At 37.3% G+C, this 20,604-nt stretch overlaps 1 protein-coding gene across 1 annotated transcript in view; it reads left to right on the plus strand.

The window, feature by feature from the left end:
• ZNF451 (zinc finger protein 451) overlaps positions 1 to 20,604 on the plus strand; it is a 143,550-nt gene that overhangs the window by 103,439 nt on the left and 19,507 nt on the right. The window contains 14 exon segments of the mRNA XM_032340329.1: positions 5,625 to 5,643; positions 5,646 to 5,687; positions 5,690 to 5,733; positions 5,735 to 5,777; positions 6,259 to 6,406; positions 8,059 to 8,566; positions 8,568 to 9,073; positions 9,075 to 9,164; positions 9,166 to 9,662; positions 15,005 to 15,032; positions 15,034 to 15,065; positions 15,068 to 15,145; positions 16,198 to 16,328; positions 17,673 to 17,859. Of these exon segments, the coding sequence (XP_032196220.1) occupies positions 5,625 to 5,643; positions 5,646 to 5,687; positions 5,690 to 5,733; positions 5,735 to 5,777; positions 6,259 to 6,406; positions 8,059 to 8,566; positions 8,568 to 9,073; positions 9,075 to 9,164; positions 9,166 to 9,662; positions 15,005 to 15,032; positions 15,034 to 15,065; positions 15,068 to 15,145; positions 16,198 to 16,328; positions 17,673 to 17,859 (2,353 nt within the window).

Below are 20,604 nucleotides of genomic sequence, written 5' to 3' on the forward strand. Positions count from 1 at the left end.
GTTACTAAAAACAAAACCAGTTTTGGGGTGCCTGGGTGGCTCAGTTGTTAAGCGTCTGCCTTCAGCTCAGGTCATGATCCCAGGGTCCTGTGATCGAGCCTCGCATCAGGCTCCCTACTTGGCGGGAAGCCTGCTTTCCCTTCCCCAGTTCCTCTGCTCATGTTCCTATCTCACTGTATCTCTCTCTGTCAAATAAATAAATAAAATCTTTAAAAAAAAATACTAGTTTAAATATCTTGGTAGCTAAAAACCTATAATAAATCACAGCTGTGATTACAGCTATGTGCTGAGTGTTGTGAACCCTAGCAAGTCATCAAACCTGGGGATGGGGCACCTGGGTGGCTCAGTGGGTTGAGGCCTCTGCCTTCAGCGCAGGTCATGATCCCAGGGTCCTGGGATCGAGTCCGCAATCGGCTCTCTGCTCAGGGGGAGCTTGCTTCTCCCCCCTCTCTCTACCTGCCTCTCTGCCTACTTGTGATCTCTGTCTGTCAAATAAATAAATAATTTAAAAATCTTTTTTAAAAAACCTGGGGATGGTCTAGGGGACTCCCAACACAAGTGGTAACCTTGATATCAGCAAGAGGTCACTGTTATAGGACAGTGATATGATGAAAATAATGCTTTATATCTTTAGAGCTAGAAAGATTATTAATTCTAAAATCAATTAGTTCCCTTTTTAGATGGAGTGGTATTAGATGGAGTGGTATTAGAATGGTAGCAGTGTTCAGGGTGGATTCATAGGTGTAGAAAGGTGACTTTTGTAGTAATTAAACTTTGAGATGAAAAAAAGGCTTTGCCTAGGTATTGGCATTTAGAATAAAGACCTTAAAGTAAAGCCAAAAGAAATGATAGGGGTTTCTATTGTTGTGACAAAGGTTTGAGGAGAGAAAAGAAAAAGATAATCTTTTTTGGTGATTTCAGGTGGTCACTAATACTCTACCTTTTTCAAAACAAGAGTCTTCAGGGTGTGTTTTCCTTTTCTAGGTCATTAGTGTTTTGTTCATTTTAATGAGCATATTTATCTTTTTATCTTTAGTAAATCTGAATAGGTATTTTAACCTTTAAGTTAATTCTTTCATTTGTGTTTTCCCAAATTTCATTTTGTTTCTTTTTTTTCTGGGAGTCACTTATTTTGTGCTGTTTTACCTTGTCTCCAGTAAGTAGATTTATGATGTTTAGTTTTCTGGGAAGGTTGATGGTAAAATAGAACAAAAGCTTTGGTTTCTACTGTCACTTTTCTTAGCTGTATGTATGCTAGAAGTTACTCAACATCTGCATGTCTTCGTCTCTAAAATGGAATCATTATAGTTACATGCAAGATATATAAAGCACTATATAAAGCACTTAGGACCTAACATAGCTCTTATTAAATTCTCCTTATTTATTCTTTGGAGAGTCCATCACAGGAACTCTAAAGGAAACTGGTATGCATTAGATTATAATTGTCTACCTTAAATCAGCCAGAAGAGGTCACTAGACCATTGTATACCTATGAATTCCATTTTGTAAGGCTGGCATTCTTCAGTGAAAGAGCTGGAAATGATCACAATTTGCATTTTTGCCTTGCTACCCTCCATGTTCCCTTTTATTTTTAGTTTCTTCTGTCTCAATCAGTGCTACTTAAGCTTTACACACAAATCACTTCGGTATCTTGTTAAAATATAAGTTCTTACACTGGATCTGAGAGGAGACTTTAGATTCAAGATACCTAACAAGCTTACAGTTGATGCCCATGCTGCTGGTTCTTAAGTCACGCTTTGCGTAACAAGCGTCTATTTGATTTTGACATTAAAGCCATTTAATGGGTATACCACTAGATAGCTTCCTGCTTTCCTCCCTTTTTGGTGTTGGTGGAGGTGTGGAGGTGGTGGAGATCATATTGTAAGCTCCTGTGTACCCCAGTGTCACTTGTGGGTCAATAGGTATAACCTCTCATTCTGTACCTAGGGCCTTTCTCTCATTGAAAGTGATTGTTCCCTTTTGTTAGCCCCTCCTCCTTACCCTAGGCAATCTGTCTCTATAGTTTTGCCTTTTCTGGATATTTCATATAAATGGAATTCTAGAGTATGTGGCCTTTTGTGAGAAGATTCTTTCATTTGCCAAAATTTTGTCAAGGTTCATCTTTTTTTTTTTTTAAAGATTTTACTTATTTAATTGACAGAGACAGTGAGAAAGGGGAGGGAGGTTAAAAAAAAAAAAGAACAATGCTGCTAAAAATAAATGCGCAGGCCTTCATGCGGACATATGCCTTCAATACTTAGGTTTTGGGGTCATATGGTAATTATATTTGTTTGAAGAACTGCTAAATTGTTATCCAACACACTACCATTTTATTTTCTTACCAGCAATATATGTGGGTTCTGTAAAGTTTTGCAGGCAAGGTAAACACAACACCAGGCGAGGTAGGTGCAAGGCAAGATTTATTAAAGGCACTCTCTGGTGAAGTTTCAGGGCCCAAGAGAAGGGGAGCCAGGGAAGTTGCGCCGTATGGAGATGGGCACTCTCAGGCAAAGTTCCACGACTCCGGAGAGGGGAGTCGGGGAAGTCGGGCTGGGAGGGAGTCGGTGGGGTCTTTTATTGGGCCAAGGCAGGTCATGGGTTCACAGCCATACATGGTAAGGTATTTGGTGATCAGAGGGTATGGGGGGGGTGTTCCTGATACTTCTGTTTCCTGCATAGGTATCGGGTTACCTATGGAGACCTAATCTGGGCATACATCCTTTTGGCGGGAGAGTCAAGGGTTAAGGAAGGGGGGTGGAGGGGCCTGGAAGATGGAGGCCCCAGTGGTCATTTCTTTTGTTCCTCCTGCATTCCCAAAGCCACCAACCCAACAGGTTCTAATTTCTACACATCTTAACAACACTTATTATGTGACTTTTAAAACAGCCATCCTAGTGGGTATGAAATAATATCTTATTGTGGTTTAACTTATTTTATATATACAAATGTATATAATGTATTTTATTTTAATGTAATCAAAAATATAATGGTAGAAAGGAATTGAGTACTTTAACTTATGAGACATTCTGCTTCCCACTCCTTCCCCTAGTTTGTACAAGGAAATATGCTATACTTTTGCAATAGGTATATTTCATTTAAATTTTATGTAGAATCACGTTCTTTTTCATATTGAGCAAACACTTTAAACAAGCTTTATATTGAATCCATTTATGACTCATAATTGAACTAAAAATTACTTTGTTGACGTTCTTCAAGTAAGGGACATTTGTATAAATTTGTGTTTAGGAAATCCCTTTAGTGCTCTCATTTACCTTCTCATTGGAATGCAAAGTATCTTCTTGAGTGTTATCTTCTGCATGGTGTAGGTAGAAGTGGAAAGAGCAAAGAATTTATAACCAACATATAAGACTGTGTCTGAATGGTAGTTTTATCTCTTCCCAGGGTACTACTTGATTGGAGGGAAACTAAATTTTAGTTTTCTCATTTGTAAGTAATGAAAATAGTACTTCATGGGATTATTAGATTTTGAACCCTAATGTGGTGCTTCACATGCACTCAATATATATGTAAATTTCTTATTCATTTTTTTTTTAAGATGTATTTATTTGTCAGAGAGAGCACAAACAGGGGGAGCAGCAGGCAGAGGGAGAAGCAGGCTCCCTACTGAGCAAGGACCCCAATGCAGGACTCCATCCCAGGACCCTGTGATCATGACCAGAGCTGAAGGGAGACGCTTAACCCACTGAGCCACCCAGGCATCCCATATATACTATTTCTATATCCCTAATGTTAATGATAGTTTAAGAAGACACAATACAACTTTTAAGGCTATTATTCTAAAGACCATTAACAAGATGTTAAATTATATTTATATACAAGCATACACACATACACATATATATGTATACATATAAATATATATTTTAAATACTTTCAGTCTTGGGGGCACCTGGTTGGCTCAGTCTATAGAGCACGTGACTCTTAATCTTGGGGTATGAATTCGAGCCTAGTGTGTAGAAAAGTATCCAAACTTAGTTAAGAGGTTCTTCTATCTCAAAATTAAAAATACTTTTAAAAAATATTTACCCCCAATGTGGGGCTCAGATATTGACTACATCAAAATTTTTAAATGACCACATACAAAAGTAATAGATGTTTGAAAAATATTTGCAAAATGGTGCATGGCACAGTTACTTTTGTTAATGAAGAAAAGACACAGGTCAACCAGAAGAGGAGAAAATAAAAACGATTGAAACATAGGCAAAAGGTTATGAAGAAGCAATCCACAAAATGTGGAATATCCACAGAATTGCATGAATTAAGTACTCAAACTCACTAGTAGGAAATAAAAGCTAAAATAGCAATGAGTATCACAATATCTGTCAGACTGCAAAAATGAAAAAAAACTATCTATAGTAGCCGTTGTGCCAGGCTCACACACACTGCTAGGGAATATGTAAATTGATAGAGCCTTTTTGAAAAACAATCCTATGGTGTCCTTTAATATTCAAGTACTAAACCTTTTAACCTAATAGGGCCACTCTGAATAATGAGAAAAATACACCTATAAATAAGGATATGTATTTAAGGATCGTTACAATACCATTGTTTATAGTAGCAAGGAGAGAAAGGCCTGGAAATGAATAGTTGACTAAGTCTTAGTAACTGAAGTAGTTTGCAACCATTGAGAAGAATGAATTAGAGATATGCCAGTTGATTTTTAGGGATTTCCCTTATGTATTGTGGAATAAGAGAAACTAAGAGGCATAAGAGTCTATAAGATGACCACATGTGATAAAACAATGGCAGACCCTACATGTTTATTTCTATATATTTTTGTAAATTATTAAGCATGGAGACATTTATGGAAGAATACATAAACATAGGTTATACTGCAGAGTAGAGAGAATAAAGCAAAATTAAGAAGTGTATGTGATATGAAAACATTATCGGGGCGCCTGGATGGCTCAGTGGGTTAAGCCTCTGCCTTTGGCTCAGGGTCCTGGGCTTAAGTCCCGCATTAGGCTTCTCTGATCGGCAAGGAGCATGCTTCCCCACCCCTCTCTCTGCCTGCCTCTCTGCCTACTTGTGATCTCTCTCTCTGTGTCAAATAAATAAATAAAATATTTAAAAAAAAAAAAAAGAAAGAAAGAAAAAGGGACACCTCGATGGCTCAGTTGGTTGGACAACTGCCTTCGGCTCAGGTCATGATCCCAGAGTCCCGGGATCGAGTCCCGCATCAGGCTCCCAGCTCCACGGGGAGTCTGCTTCTCCCTCTGACCTTCTCCTCGCTCATGCTCTCTCTCACTCTCGCTCTCTCAAATAAATAAATAAAATCTTTAAAAAAAAAAAGAAAAAGAAAACATTTATCCATTAACATAATATAGATATATGTATTAAAAAGGAAAAACATATAGAAAGTAAATGTATATTTATTGTCACAAAGATGGTCAGGGGTTTGTTTTTAAGAAAAAAAATTTTTAATTCACATATGGAACCTCATGTATTATAAAAATTTCATAGTTCACACTCAGGGAAAAAAAGTTTTTATGTTAAAACCTGATACAGAATATTCCAAAGAAATAAGAAATTTTAAAAGTTGATTTTAAAAAATTGAATATTGATTTTAGTTGTCTTTAATACAGCTTTGCCTTGTATTTTAGGAAGCTGCAGATGATGAACATAAAACAGCCTTCTTCCTCAGATTATTCAGTGTTTCGCGTGTCCAATTGCTTCCTTCTTTTTAGCAGCAAGGATGGGTGTTTGAAGCATATTGTCTGGAAAGAATCATTTCCATCAGAATTTTAAACTAGGTGGTATGTTAATACTCTCTTCTGAAGTTATTGAACTACTTTAATCTTTGCTGACTTACCATACTGTCTCAGATAATTCTTGAGAAAACTTACCTCACATTAGATTGAAAACATGAAGTGAAAGGGCGGTCTTAATTTTATTTTTCAAGACAAATTCTCAGTATTGGTCTGCACCTAATAGTAAGATTTACTTACCTTAAGGAATGAAGAAAAACTTGGGAAGAAAATACTTATTTAGGATGATGTTTTTATATATCCATAATATCTGGGAAGTTGGGTGTTACTCTGCATTTAAGACTCAGATTTTGAGTATGAGTTCAGCATCTTTTGTACTTATGGCTAGAAAATTGCTTCCCTTGGATTTTTATCATATAAATAACAATCTTTTACTAATGCCAGCCAATATTGAGAAAAGCAGAGGGGAGGAAGGTTGGGTTGCTGTCTACTCAAATCTTTGCAAGTTATAGTTTATTTTGTCTTTCAGATGACCAAGGAATAGCACATCCAATATTATTTCCATCTTTTGCAAAGAAACTTCTGATCTCTCTGTGCAAAGATGTCCCATTTCAAGTTAAGTGTGTGGCCTGCCACCAGACACTACGTTCCCACATGGAGCTCACTGCCCATTTCAGGTTTGTATAGATTTAGTCTGGCTGTAAGGGAATCCTGCCCAATAATCTTTACCAGAGGGAAGATTCAACAGATATTTTTCTATTCCATGTTTCTTTGCTTTTTTAAAAACAAGAATGTACATTAGTCTGGAAATTAGTCAAGTTTAGCATAATGAGAGAAGTTAAAGGTGTGGAAAAAGTGGATATGCTGATATTGCTGTGAATGTAAAAGAATTAATGGTTCTATGTGTTTTCTTTTCTGTGTGCTGTGTGAGTAGTATGTATACTGGGGGAGGAGTGGGTTAAAATAGAACTTGGGCTTTAAGTCAGCCAGAATGGAAGGTATCATATACATATGAAAGATTAAGTTTCTTTGAAAGGCCAAATTTACCAAATAATCATTGGCTTTACAATGGAAATTATCAAGCAATGTATAATCCCCAGTGTACCTTTCAAAACTAGCTTTAGTAATAATGAACACATGACAGTTGTTTTTCCTTTATATTGTCACCCCCTGCAATTATTATTTCAAAGTAAATCATGTCATTATATCTGTTAATACTTCAATATGTAACTATAAATGGTAGGGACTCTTTTTTTTTTTAATCCTATAATACATTTACACACCTTAAAAACTGGTATTTTTTAATAGCATCAAAAACTAGTCAGTTATCAAATTGCCCTTATTATCATCATGAAGTTTTACATTTTACATTTGATTTGTTGGAATCATGATCCAAACAAAATCTGTATATATTTTCTGTTTAGGTGCTATGCCTTTTAGGTCTCTGTTTTTCCTGTTACACCATTTTTTAAAAAAGATTTTTTTATTCCTTGACATACAGAGATCACAAGTAGGCAGAGAGACAAGCAGAGAGAGAGAGGAGGAAGCAGGCTCCCTGCCAAGCAGAGAGCCTGATGCAGGACTCGATCCCAGAACTCTGAGATCACAACCCAAGTTTGAGGCAGAGGCTTAACCCACTGAGGCCATCCAGGCGCCCCTTTCTTTTTTCTATATAAACATTTAAAGTTATAAATTTGCCTCTAAGCATTGCTTTACCCTCAGATTTTGATAAGTTGTTTTCATTTCATTCATTTAAAAAAATTTTACCTTTTAATTTCTTCTTTTGACACCATAGGTTTATTAGAAATTTGTTGCTTAACGTCTAAAGTGTCAGAGATTCATTTTCCAAATATTTGTGTGAATTTTTTAAATCTTTTTATTTTAGTTTTACTATTCTGTATGTGGATTAGAAACAGACAAAATACAGGTAATACTCAGGTATTTTGAGATGAAATTATTCTATTATCTGTATTTTTTTTTAAAGACAAACCTTTCTTTTTTTTTTTTTTTAAAGATTTTATTTATTTATTTGACAGACAGATCACAAGTAGGCAGAGAGGCAGGCAGAGAGAGAGAGAAGAGGAAGCAGGCTCCCCGCTGAACAGAGAGCCTCAGGGCTCAATCCCAGGCCCCTGGCATCATGACCTGAGCCGAAGGCAGAGGCTTTAACCCACTGAGCCACCCAGGCGCCCCTATCATCTGCATTTTTATTGAAAAATATCTTCTGGTGTTTATGTATACATTGTTTATAATTCCTGTAAAAAGCAGAGTTACTGTATTTAGGAAGTGCTTACAAAGAGTGTGTTTTTGGGTTTTTTATCCGATTTAGAGTTCGTTGTCGAAATGCTGGTCCTGTAGCTGTAGCTGAGAAGAGCATTGCCCAAGTTGCAGAAAAATTCCTATTACGAGGTTACTGTCCAAATTGCAACCAAGTCTTTATGGATGAAACCAGTACCCAAAATCACAAGCAGAATTCAGGGCACAAAGTCCGAGTAATTACCTCAATGGAAGAATCAGTCTTACTTTATTGCCACAGCAGTGAAGGGAACAAACCTTCTGACTTGCATCTATTGCTAGATCATTCAAAATTTTCATCACTTAAAAGAACTATGTCTATTCAAGAATCAAGTTCACAAGATTGTACCACCGTTCCAAAAAAGAAGATGAATTTAGAAGGTAGAAGCCATGAAGGTATGGTTTGTGTTCAGAAAGAAAAGTCAGTTGTAAAAACTTGGTTTTGTGAATGTCATCAACAATTCCCAAGTGAAGATGCAGTGGAAAAGCATGTTTTCTCAGCAAACACAATGTGTTATAAGTGCGTGGTCTGTGGAAAGGTGGTGTGAAGATTCAGGGGTCATCCGTTTACATATGAGCCGGATTCATGGAGGGGCACATTTAAATAACTTTCTTTTCTGGTGTCGGACATGCAAAAAGGAGTTAACAAGAAAAGAGACTATCATGGCACATGTGACTGAATTTCATAATGGACACAGATATTTTTACGAGACTGATGAAGTAGAAGGTGAAACTTTGCCATCATCTTCTGCAACAATGGTGAGTAATGTGACTGCTAAGAATCCTTCTTCAACTATTACTATTATTGATCATTCTCCAGCAAACAGTCCTCCAAGGGGTAAATGGCAATGCCGAATTTGTGAAGATATGTTTGATTCCCAAGAATGTGTAAAACAGCATTGCATGTCTTTAGCAAGTCACCAGTTTCATAGATATAGCTGTGCCCATTGCAAAAAGACTTTTCACAAGGTAGAAACACTATACCGCCATTGCCAAGATGAACATAACAATGAAATAAAGGTTAAGTACTTTTGTGGCTTTGTGATCTTATCTTAATGTGGAAGAAGCATTTTTAAGTCATTATAAGGAGCACCACAGCATAGATTATGTGTTTCTGCCTGAAAAGCTGAAACTTCGATTAAACTGAGAATGATTTTCCAGTAATAGAGACCAGTAACTTGTTAACCTGTGGTTGCCGTGACAGTTACATCTGTAAAGTGAACAGAAAGGAGGATTATAGTAGATGTCTCCAAACCATGTTGGATAAAGGTAAACTGTGGTTTCGCTGCAGCTTGTGTTCAGCAACAGCACAGAGCGTAGCTGATATTAATACTCATATCCATCAAGTGCACAGAGAAGAAAACAGTGAGGAGGAAGAGGAGCAACAGTTTGTGATCAAGTGTGGCACCTGCACTAAAGCATTTCATGATCCTGAGAGTGCTCAGCAGCACTTCCATAGAAAACATTGCTTTTTACGGAAACCCAGTGTGGCTCACTTTGGATCTGAGAAAACAAGCCTGTACAAGTTTGCTGCCAGTACCTCACGTACAGAGAGGAAACTGAAACAGACAGTAAGCTATCCAAAAAACTCAGACATGGAGAAAGGAGCTGAGAATGACCTAAGCTGTCAGACTATAGGTATGGCTTTATAACTCTAATGTCTATGCAAATTTCACATGTTGGTAGAGAAACATACATGTACTGTAGCCATCATTTTTGTGAAAGCTAATAATGATTCAGTTTTGAAGTAAGAAACATGGTAGGATGATCAGTTAATTACTGTGGTGTGTACACTTTTTATGGATGTGATTCGTAAACATTAATAAATATTCTTATTTAAATACTCAACTTATGGGGACAAAGAGTATATATTAGCTTTTTTTAAATTTTTTTTTGTAAAATTGTATTTATTTGACAGAGAGACAGTGGGAGAGGACCACAAGCAGGGAGAGTGGGAGAGGGAGAAAAGCAGGCTTCCCGCCAAGCAGGGAGCCAGATGGAGAGGTTGATCCCAGGACCCTGGGATCATGACCTGAGCCCGAAGGCAGACACTTAACTGACTGAGCCACCTAGGTGCCCCGAGTATTTATTAGATTTAAACAATGTGTTCAAGATAACATTTTCTTTCACAAAATGCATGGGAATTTTGAGAGATGAAGGAAATTGATAGTCTTTCTGAAAGATTTGAAAGTGATCCTGAACATTTAGTTTCTTCTTATCATTTAGATTTAGGTTCATTAAAAAGATAAATCAAGGGGCGCCTGGGTGGCTCAGTCGGTTAAGCGTCTGCCTTCAACTCCGGTCATGATCCCAGAGTCCTGGGATTGATCCCCACATTGGGCTCTCTGCTCAGCGGGGAGCCTGCTTCCCCCTCCCTCTCTCTGCCTCTCTGATACTTGTGATCTCTGTCTCTCTCTGTCAAATAAATAAAATCTTTAAAAAAAAAAAAAGATAAATCAAGTGAATTCTTTTTGTTTCTATTTTGACTTTATTCCTTTGTTGTTGGCTAATTCTTTTTTTATTTTGTTTTTAAAAATGTTTATTTCACTGTAGTTAACATATTAGTTTCAGGTGTACAGTATTAATGATTCCCCAATTCTGTGTAGTAATGCTTACTATGATAAAGTGTACTTTTTTTTTTTTTTAAGATTTTATTTATTTGACAGGCAGAGATCACAAGTAGGGAGAGAGGCAGGCAGAGAAAGGGGGGAAGCAGGCTCCCTGCTGAGTAGGGAGCTCGATGTGGGACTTGATCCCAGGACCCTGAGATCATGACCTGAACCGAAAGGAGAGGCTTAACCCACTGAGCACTCTAATAAAGTGTACTCTTAAACCCTTCACCTATTTCATCCATCCCCCCATCCACCAATTTCGTTTAGAAGTATAATTTTAAGTGTATATTCCCCTGGTAATCACCAGTTCTCTATATTTAAGAATCTGGTTTTTTGTTTTGTTTAAGATTTTATTTATTTATTTGACAGAGAGAGAAATAGTGAGAAAGGGAACATAAGCAGAGGGAGTGGAGGAAACCTGTGGAGCAGGAGGTCCAATGAGGGCTCAGTCCCAGGACTCTGGAATCATGACCTGAGCCAGAGGCAGACGCTTAACAACTGAGCCACCCAGGCACCCCAAGAAAATGGTTTTTTGTCGTCCTTTTTTTCCTTTATTTCTTAAAGTCCACGTGACTGAATCCTGTGGTATTTGTTTTTCTAGCATTATACCCTCTAGATCCATCCACGTTGTTGAAAGTGGCAAGATTTCATTACTTTTTATGGCAGAGTAATATTCTGTTTACACACACATACACATATAATGCACATACATACCATATCTTCTTTATCCATTCATTTATCAGTGGACACTTGGGTTGTGTCCATAATTTGGCTATTTAAATAATGCTGCATTTAACAAAGGGATGTGTATATCTTTTTGAATTTATATTTTTGTATTCTTTGGGTAACTACCGAGAAGTAGAATTACTGGATTATATGGTAACTCTTTAATTAATTTAACTTTTTAATTTTTCAGGGAATCTCCATAGTGTTTTCCACAGTGGCTGTACCAGTTTGCATTCCCACCCATAGTGTATAAGGATTCCTTTTCCTCCACATCCTCATATTTTGGCCTTATTCTATGAGAAATCTTAAAGATCACTTAAGAATTTGTATATTTTTTTAGGATTTTCTTGGAAGCAAAACTATTACTTAGAGTTAAATGGCAATTAGAAGTAGAGTTACAGGGGTGTCTGGGTGGCTCAGTGGGTTAGGGCTCCCTGCTCAGAGGAGTCTGCCTTCCCTCTCCTTTTCTGCTTCCCCTGCTTGTGCTGTCTCTTTCTCTCTCTCTCTCTCTCTCAAATAAATAAATAAAATATTTTTAAAAAGAAAAAGAAGAGTTACAAATGGTAGCAAGAAACCAGGGAGAAAATTGGGGTATAGATTCCTTTGTACTTACTCTAGACTTTACTTCTTGCACCAAGTGGTAAGACTAAGTAAGGCCAGAAGAGTATGTTTTAATTTTGTTTAGAAGTATAATTTTTTTTTAATATTTTATTTATTTGACACAGAGAGAGAGATCACAAGTAGGCAGAGAGGCAGCCAGAGAGAGAGAAGGGAGGAAGCAGGCTCCCTGCAGAGCAGAGGGCCTGACGCGGGGCTCGATCCCAGAACCCTGGGATCATGACCTGAGCTGAAGGCAGAGGCTTTAACCCACTGAGCCACCCAGGGCGCCCAGAAGTATAATTTTTTTTAAAGATTTTATGTATTTATTTGACAGACAGAGATCACAAGTAGGCAGAGAAGCAGGCAGAGAGAGAGGAGGAAGCAGGCTCCCTGCTGAGCAGAGAGCCCAATGCAGGGCTCGATCCCAGGACTCTGGGATCATGACCTGAGCCAAAGGCAGAGGCTTTAATCCACTGAGCCACCCAGGCGCCCCTAGAAGTATAATTTTAAGTGTATATTCTTTTAAACAAATATTAGGTCCTTGTAAATTATATAATATATAGCGGGGAAAATGGTGATACATGAAAATTTTGGCCAAGATTTTATTTTTAAAGATTTATTTATTTTAGAGAACGAGAGCACGCATGAGCAGGAGGGGCAGAGAGAGAGGGAGAAAGAGAAAGTTAAGTAAACTCCATGCTCAGCACAGAGCCCGACTTGGGGCTTGATCTCACGACCCTGAGATCACGACCTTAGCCAAAATCAACAGTCGGATACTTAAGCTGTGCCACCCAGGCACCCCTAAAATTTTTTTATTAACTGTTTTTATGAACTACTGAGTTTATATAGCCTTGCTCTATAGCATGTGTAGATCTCAGTATCATCTTTAGTCGTGGCATACTTTATGTAAGAAATGTTATATGAGCTGCTACTGACCCATTCAGCTCTATTTCAGACAATAAAGCAGTAGTTACACTGTTTTTATGTTCTCTTGTGCTTTTGTTTTTCCAGTTACTTTTTTGGGAAACTATGTTGATCTGTGTTTGGTAATGATTGTAGTATCTAAATCTACAGTTACTAAGAATTTTTTTTTAAATTTTTTAAGTAATTTCTACACCCAATGTGGGGCTCAAATTTATAACCCTGAGATTGAGTCACATGCTCCACCAACTGAGCTAGCCAGGGGCCCCTACAATTAATAAGAATATTAAGAAAACATAAAAGAAAATGGGTGGCTTAGAAATGGGAGGGAATAACAGTAGTATAGTTGAGGGAGTCTCTGTTTTTTTTTTTTTTTTAAGATTTTATTTATTTATTTGACAGAGAGAAATCACAAGTAGATGGAGAGGCAGGCAGAGAGAGAGAGAGGGAAGCAGACTCCCTGCTGAGCAGAGAGCCCAATGCGGGCCTCGATCCCAGGACCCTGAGATCATGACCTGAGCCGAAGGCAGCGGCTTAACCCACTGAGCCACCCAGGCGCCCGAGGGAGTCTCTGTTAAGGCAGAGTAAAACCTAGTCATTTTAAAAAATAATTGAAAATATTAAGGTTGGCATTGCTAACCAGTTGAAACTTCAAGGCCTTATAAAATAGAGAAGTATGAAAGAAGTGAAAGGGATGGAGAACAAGAGTTAGAAAATGGTGGAAGAGGAAAGAACGCAAGAGAACCAAGAAAAAGATCTGTTTATGGTGGGAAGTGCTGGTATGCTACCAGGACCTGTTATGCAGCACCTTATGGTAGCAGGGTTGTTGGTTATTTCATTTAACAGGTTACTAATAAATCAGTCTAGATTGGGAAGAGAACAAACATATGGCTGGGGCGGCAGGGGAGGAGACATTCTTCAGATAACCTTGAAATTTTATTTTGATGGATGGTATAAGTTTTTGGTTATTTAATTCAAAATTTTGTCTTTTAGGTCTTCCAATACTTTTTTTTTTTTTTAAGATTTTATTTATTTATTTGTTTTCTTAGTTAGTTATCAGAGAGAGAGAGAGAGACAGAGCAAGCACAAGCAGGGGGAGCAGCAGGCAGAGTTAAAAACAGGCTCCCTGCTGAGCAAGGAGCCTCTTGCAGGACTCTGTCCCAGGACTCTTGGATTGTGACCTGAGCGAAAGTGAGATGCTTAACCCGACCGAGCCACCCAGGAGCCTCTCCAGTACATTATTTTTATTTTAAAAGATTTTATTTATTTAATAGAGACACAGTGAGAGAAGAAACACAAGCAGGGGGAGTGGGAGAGGCAGAAAAAGGCTTCCTGCTGAGCAGGAGCCCGATGCAGGGCTTGATCCCAGGACCCTGGGATCGTGATCTGAACCCAAGACAGACACTTTACGACTGAGCCACCCCAGCATCCCAAGAGGACATGTTCTAGACAATACTCATGTGTATGGGCAAAAAACTTGAGGACTGTATTTGAGACTGATTGTATAACAGGTTATTTTAGTTTTTGTTCTATGGAAAGGGGTAAAGCATTCCAACAAAGGATTTTAATACAGAATTTTTTTTTATACCCATGCTGTTAATTGCTAAATGTGATAGTCTGATCATGACACTGAATAAATATGTCTTTTTTTAAAAAAATTAGAGAAAGAAAGGTAGGCTTTAGGGTCAATGGCATTTATATATAGAAAGAATAATAAAATTTTTGAAATGTTCAGAATACTTTTTATCTGGTATCAGTATACCATGTCATGTACAAGTTTGGACTTCATTAAAAGGTTTAGAAATTAATATGTTCAAGATTAACATTTTTGTATATTCTCTAATATCTTTTTTTTTTAAGATTTTATTTATTTGACAGACAGAAATCATAAGTAGGCAGAGAGGGCAGGCAGAGAGAGAGGGGGAAGCAGGCTCCCGGCTGAGCAGAGAGCCCCATGTGAGGCTTGATCCCAGGACCCTGGGATCATGACCTGAGCTGAAGGCAGAGGCTTTAAACCCACTGAGCACCCAGGCACCCCTCTCTAATATCTTTTAAACTTAAGCAGTTAAAATGTTTTTAGTTAATTCTTAACAAATTCAGGTTAATGTTTCTCTCTTCCAGATGAAGAAGTCGTTGAGCTTCCAGATTTGGTATCTGCGAACCATGACTCATATAGTCTTTGTAGATTTGATAACTGGTCAAACTTTTTTGGTCATCTACCAGGGCATCTTAACCAAGGAACATTTATTTGGGGTTTTCAAGGTATGGTTGATAAAACATTTGAGATGACACCCTCTCTCTTTTTTCCTTTAGAGTATATTTCACATTTAAAGGACTGCTCTTGACCTCCTTGATTAAAACATACAGACATAGATAGAATATTGTCACTTTGCATATAGCTACTCTGCTAGAATATTTTTCTTTCACATTTCTCTGTGGTCCACTGTTGACACTCTCTTGGTGACCTAAAGTTTGTGACTCTATGATACATATTGAAAAAGCCTTTATTTAACATGCAATGTGCCAGGTACTATGCTTGGTATTAATCCATGCTTACTGATTATTATATTTATCTCCCTTTTAAACTATAAGGAAGTATGCTGAAAAGTTTATTTTTTTCCAAAATATAAAACTAATAAATAGTAGAGTTAGCCTTTGAACTTGATTGGGCCTCATGGCTACAGAACTAGTATGATTTTCAACATGTCATAATTGCCTCTTCAGTTCATCCTTACTGTTCATTCATCTAAATATCTCTTTACAAACTATTGACCAAACAGGGAGAGAGACTTCTTTGATTTACAGGAAGTTGGTATAGTGAACATCCAATAAACTTCATGTTTGATAGGGAAAAACATATAAAGAAGAGGACTGAATTTAAGATAGGAATGTACTGACCTGGATAAAGTTACCCAGTACAGTCTTTTAGTAAATTTAGCTTTGCTGATTGCCCATAATTTCTATCCACTGAGTAGCCCTGACATATTTGTTAAAAAACCATTAATATGGCTTTATAGAATTACACCATTCAGAGACTTTTCACACACACTGCTTTTGATTCTCACTAATATACCTATGTGTTTCCAGATTGAAGTCATCCTACTTTGCCAAGATTGTAAAGCAACAAAATGGTGAAACCCATACTCGAATTGAGTTCTGCATTCTAATCTAGAATCTACTCTAGAAAAAGTTTTCTCTAATGTGTGTTTTTTTTTCTAATGTGTGTTTTTTTATGATTGAGCTTTCAGTTGTATCTAGTATTCTGTTCTTTTTGTTTGTTTGACTATCATATATGCCTTTTCTAAAAATAATAGGAGGAAACACCAATTGGAAGCCTCCACACAACTGTAAGATCTATAATTACCTGAATAGGATTGGATGCTTCTTCCTTCATCCTCGTTGTAGTAAAAGAAAAGATGCTGCTGATTTTGCCATCTGTATGCATGTGAGTGATTGTTTTATACAAAATCTAATGTGAACCTTTGACCCATTTGGAATATCTTTTCTACTTGGATCATAATGATGCTATAGAGTATATTTTGGTGCTGTATTTTTGCATAAAACCTTCTACATCAGGTTCTACCTATGACAGTGAGGGCAAGGACTCATATTATACTTATTTACTGTTTTTCCCCAATTCCTAGCAGACTGTCAGCTACTCATTGTAGACCCTTAACTATTAATAGAATGATGATCAAGAGATGACATTATACTTGATGTATGCTAAGATACTTTCACATTTTAACATCTCTGAAATTGGAGGCACCCTTAACAATCACCATTGGCCTAGATGTGGTTTGCATTTGCTTCTCTCTCTGCAGTTACCTAGAGAAGCTACCAACCTGAGACCCATTTTAAATTAAATTATCTGCTTAAGGATTTATGTGTCACACTGATAGCATGAATTTAGTCAGCAAATTTGGTTTTTGGTATTTTTGTGTATGTTTTTAAAAGTTTGTTTGTTTGTTTGTTTGTTTAGAGAGTGGGGAGGGACAAGTGGAAAGGGTGGGAAAGAGAATCTTAAGCAGGCTTCAAGCCTATTGTGGAGCTGTCTCACAACCCTGACTTCATGACCTGAGCCGAAACCAAGAGTTGGACCCTTAACCAACTGAGCAATTCAGGCACCCCTTAAGTTTTTTATTTATTTAAGTAATCTCTACACCCAACATGGGGCTCTAACTCATGACTCCAAGGCCAAAAGTCACATGCTCTACTGACTGAGCAGCCAGGTGTCCCCTCTGCAAACTTATTAGCTGCTGCTTACGTTTTAAACCATAAGACATTTCCTTTTCCCTTTATCAGTGCTGAGATTGAGTTATGCAAATTACCTTGCTTACCCTTTCTCTATGGCAAATTTATTTCTTATTTACCCTTAGATTAAGTGTGTACCCCTTATAGCATTCCAGGTTTATGTTTGTTTGTTTTACTTTCTTGGTGGCATATAAAATATCTGGCATTGATATTGATGGCTACATTTGATTAAACATTGTGTATTTCATTTATTTATGAGGGAGATCTTTATACTTTGGTGGGAGCTAGAACACAAGCTAAATATACCTTTGTCGGGGTGCTTGGCTGGCTTAATCAGTGGAACATGCAACACTTGATCTGATCTCAGGGTTGAGTTTGAGCGCCACACTGGGTGTACAGATTCATTTTTAAAAAGTAATAAAATCTTAAAATAAGTAAATATACCTTTTTAGGTATGTGTTTATTCTGAAATAGATGTAACTTAATTTAAACCTCAAGTACTGATTTCTGTCAACACATGTATTTTATTCCACCTTAGGCTGGCCGTCTAGATGAACAACTACCCAAGCAAATCCCTTTCACCATCCTCTCAGGAGATCAAGGTTTTCTGGAGCTAGAGAATCAATTTAAGAAGACCCAGAGGCCAGCACATATACTAAACCCTCACCATTTAGAGGGAGATATGATGTGTGCCTTGTTAAATAGCATATCTGATACCACCAAAGGTACGCAGCTGCAGTCACAGTGCAAACCGCCCAAGAGGAGGAGACTTCACTGCTGAGAGAAACCAATAAACTGCTGTCCACTAGTGAACTATTGGCTGCTCACTAAAGCATCGTGCTCTCATACTTCTTTCTTACTTATTTTTTCCTTTTCTCTTATTTTTTAGGGTTTAGAATTTTCTGGAGCCTTTCTTTCTTTCTTTCTTTTTTTTAAGATTTTATTTATTTATTTGACACAGAGAGAGAGAGAGATCGTAAGTAGGCAGAGAGGCAAGCAGAGACAAAGAGGGGGAAGCAGGCTTCCCGCTGAGCAGAGAGCCCGATGTGGGGCTCGTTCCCAGGACCCTGGGATCATGACCTGAACAGAAGGCAGAGGCCCAATCCACTGAGCCACCCAGGCACCCCTCTGGAGCCTTTTCTGACCTATTAGATAAAATCTATATTCGTGTACATAAAATATATGTTTGTGATTTGAAATACATTAGTGCAATTTTGCGAAGCTCAGAATCCAGATTTTCACTACTTGTAAAATACCAAGCTCATCTTCACTTACTCAGAAAGCTGATTGCTTATAGGTGAAACTAGAAAGCTATAAATAATAATATGGCAAAAAAAAAAAAATGATTTTAAGAGGTTGACAGGAACAAAAATGAAGTCCTGAGAGATCTTTAATTCCTTGGGAGGAGTAGGTACCTCCTGTCCTATTCCCAGGATTTACACTTTCTTCTCTGACTTTCTGATATTGTTCAGTGAAAGGATATGCTTATGTTCAGTTTCACTAACAAGTATTTAAGAAAGGATGTAATTCTAGGGATTCAGATGAGTTTTTTTCATGATTTCTGAAATAAATGTGGGTAGAAGAAAACAAATTTTTAAGTATCCTCGTGGTTTGCAGCCATGGCTGAGATTTGGAGATACTGATGAATGACATCAATGAAAATCTGTTTTTGGCATTTTTACTACATGCTCTAAGTTTTCCAACTCTCCTATCTTTTTTTTCTTTGAGCATTTTTGGAGCCACAATTTGAATACCCATTCTGAAGAATTGCACTGTCATCACTGAATTACAATAGATGAATTTACTTCTGCAAAATTAGGACTCATTAATCTACTAGGCCAACTCTGCTCTTTAAAGGAAAATTGACTCTGTTTTGCATATTTATATCATGCCTTAGTACTGAATTTTATCTTCCTATTCTGTAATTTTTGTTGTCATCTATTTGCTTATCTTTGGTTGTTGCTTTTTATTTTTAATCCCTTTTTCTTTTACTCTTTTGACATCCTGTCCCCAGTCCTTAACAACATCTACTTAATATCCTGTAAAATACTTAAATTTTTATCTTTGCCACCCAAGGCCAACCCTTTTTTCCATCTCCTATGCTGCTGCTTTGGGGAACATCTCTTTTGTAATTGTCACTGTGAAACCTATTATGGATTTGCTTCTCTTACCAACTTTATTTGGAATGAGAGCTGCATATAAGTAGGTCTGTATGGGTACATTAGAGTTGGAGGTAAGATACAGGTTATTGTTACATACTGATTGTTCCCCTCTGAATACCCCTGTGCACTAGGTGTTTTTTAATTATTCATTCATATTCAGTGCTCTTTTGAATTTATTGCTTTTGGGGGACACCTGTGTACCTTATTCTGAATTTTTGTGAAATGCAGAGGTCGTACAGTACATAAAGAATGGCATGGGCTTTGGGTTCAAGGCTATCTTTGCTGTTTCTTCACTGTGTGATTTCAGGCAAGTTAGTCAACTTTTGCAGACCCTCACTTTTTATATCTATAAAGTTGTAAGAATTAGTGATATGTATAAGGTATCTAGCACAGCATGTAAAAGTACTGTGGGTGCTCAATAAGTAGTAGCTATTTTTATTATTACTACCGTAAGAAAGTATTCCAAGCCACTGCTTTTTTTTTCCTTAGTTTTTCTTTCCAATAGTTTTTATTGTGGTAAAATATATAGAACATAAGATTTATCATCTTAATTAACCATTCTGAAGTATGTACTTCAGTGGTGTTACCTATATTTACATTTTGTGCAGCCATCACCATATCCATTTTCAGAGCTCTTTTCATCTTGCAGAACTGAAACTTTATATCCATTAAACAGTAATTCTCCACTACCATTTTCTTTACGCCTGGAAAAACACCATTCTATAGAAATTTGACTAAGTACTTCATACAGATGAAATCATACAGCACTTATCTCTTTCTGGCTGGCCTGTTTCACTTAGCATAATGTCCTCAAGATTCATCCATGTTCTAGCAAAGGTCAGAATTTCCTTCCTTTTTAAAAAGGCTGAATAATAGTCCATTATATGTATAGACTCTATTTTGCTTATCTATTTGTCCGTCCATGGGTACTTGGCATTATACCCATGTTTTTAGCTATTGTGAATAATGCTGCTTTGAATATAGGTGTATAAATATTTCTTCGAGACACTGCTTTTATATCTTTTGAGTATATAACCAGAAGTGGAATAGCTGGATCATAAGCTAGTTCTGTTTTTGTGTTTTTTTTGAGGAATTTCCATACTGTTTTCCATAGCGACTGTATCATTTTACATCCCTACCAAGAGTGTGGGGATGTACCCTACCTTGTACGCTCTACCAAGAGTGTACAAGGGTTCCAGCAAAGATGTAGAAAAACACTTTGCTAACACTTGTTATTTTCTAGGTTTTGTTTGGTTGGTTGTTTTAAGATTTTATTTTTTTGACAGAGAGAGACATAGCGAGAGAGGG

The sequence above is a fragment of the Mustela erminea genome, chromosome 4, assembly GCF_009829155.1.
Source record: "Mustela erminea isolate mMusErm1 chromosome 4, mMusErm1.Pri, whole genome shotgun sequence".
Classification (NCBI taxonomy): domain Eukaryota; kingdom Metazoa; phylum Chordata; class Mammalia; order Carnivora; family Mustelidae; genus Mustela; species Mustela erminea.